This window comes from Pelodiscus sinensis, chromosome 3 (genome assembly GCF_049634645.1).
Source record: "Pelodiscus sinensis isolate JC-2024 chromosome 3, ASM4963464v1, whole genome shotgun sequence".
Classification (NCBI taxonomy): Eukaryota; Metazoa; Chordata; order Testudines; family Trionychidae; genus Pelodiscus; species Pelodiscus sinensis.
The window spans coordinates 143,036,676-143,038,190 of NC_134713.1; the positions used below are offsets into that span (position 1 = coordinate 143,036,676).

The 1,515-nt window shown below is 71.0% G+C and overlaps 1 protein-coding gene across 1 annotated transcript; it reads right to left on the bottom strand.

Annotated features, from left to right (window-relative positions):
- Positions 1-216: 216 nt before the first annotated feature.
- SAYSD1 (SAYSVFN motif domain containing 1) lies at positions 217-1,103 on the bottom strand. The gene is made up of 2 exons (XM_075925081.1): positions 888-1,103; positions 217-655 (listed from the first exon to the last, which is right to left on the bottom strand). Exons 1-2 carry the CDS (start codon positions 1,026-1,028, stop codon positions 329-331), a joined length of 468 nt encoding a protein of 155 aa, XP_075781196.1. The 5' UTR covers positions 1,029-1,103; the 3' UTR covers positions 217-328.
- Between the last annotated feature and the right edge of the window lie 412 nt (positions 1,104-1,515).

Below are 1,515 nucleotides of genomic sequence, written 5' to 3' on the forward strand. Positions count from 1 at the left end.
GCTTTACACAGAAATTAGAATTGGCATCAGTTTAAAGAAGCGGCCATAGCTTCAAGCCAGGCTGCTCACTTCAGGTATTTCGCCTAGAATAGGAGCTGCTACATTTATGTTTTGAACCACCTGCGCTTCGCTCCAGTCTCCCCGAGAGAAAAACGCTGGGCCACGAACAACTGTTTGTTTCTGAAGTGCCACAAGGACAGCCCTGGAGTCGCACCGAGCAGGTGACGCAGCGAGCAGGTGCTTCGAGGCGCAGCAGGCGAGGCGGCACTGCCTCTCGCAGCGGGAGGCGCTCAGGGCCGCCTGCCCCCGGCCGGCCCGACACCACGCCCTAGCTCCCGGCCGCGGGTCTGTAGTGCAGCTCCCGCTCCAGCTGCTCCGCCGTGAGCGTCCCCGGGATGGCCCGGCAGCCCGGGTTGAAGACAGAGTAGGCGCTGGTCTCCCGCGGCCGCCTCTCGCCGGGGCCGCGCATGCCGGCGCGCAGCCAGTAGAAGAGCGACAGGACGAAGCAGGGCAGCCCGAACTGCAGCTCGGCGGCGAGTCCCAGCAGCACCAGCCACAGCAGCAGCTTCAGCAAGGCCACGGGGGTCAGGAGCGCGCGGGGGCCCCACGGGGCGGCGGCCAGGTCCTGCGAGGGGGCGGGCCCGCCAGCACCGCTCTGGGGGGGCAAGAGACACCGGGTAAGGGGGCTGCGCCGGGCTGGCCCCACCCTCGGGCACAGAGCGCGAGCCACGCCGGCGGGGGCAGGGGCTCAGTCACCCGCCCCAGGGGCACGAGCCGGGCCCGCGCAGGCGCTACCGGCAGCGGCGCTGAGCGCCCAGCAACGGCCGCAGTCTGGACCGCGAGCGGCGGGGCGGGGCCTAAGAGCTGACCCGCCACCGAGGTCTCACCTGGGCGGGGCGGCCCCGCGGGTCCAGGCCCGCCTCGCGCTCCGCTCCCTGTTCAGGCGCTGGAGACGCGGCCTGGCGCGGTGCCGCTGTGGGCTGGGCGGCGCGGCGCGCGGCTCGGAACTGCGCCAGCCTAAGCTCCATGGAGCCCCCGGCCCGCCGTGACTGCGCGTCCCGGGACACTCCGCGCGCATGCGCAGGGCAGCCACGTCGCCACGCCTAGCGCAGGGGTGGGGCCTGGGTTCTTGTTGCCCGCCCCTTGGCGGCAGAGGGCGGAGCCCGGCGCCTGCCGGGGGCGGAGGGACGGGCTGCGATCTGCTGTGTGACGTCAGCTCTCCGCAGGTGCAGCCCGGCACGTGCGAGGGGCGCTGGCAGCGAGGGGCTGAGATTTCTGCCGACTTCGGCCCGTCCAGTCTCCTGGCTGGTGCCGGGCCACACGGGGGGGCTGGGCTCCGGAAGGGTCAAAAACCAGCGCCGCTTTTCAGAGCTCGCCCCCAGCCCGTGCCGGGGGGAGGGGGCTCTACGCACTGCCCTGCTGGAGTAGTTCTAGGGTTGGTACCCGCGTTAAGGTGCGTACCCAGCGCTGCAGGCGTGTGTCCTTTCGATATTTACAACGATCCTCCTCGCTCCC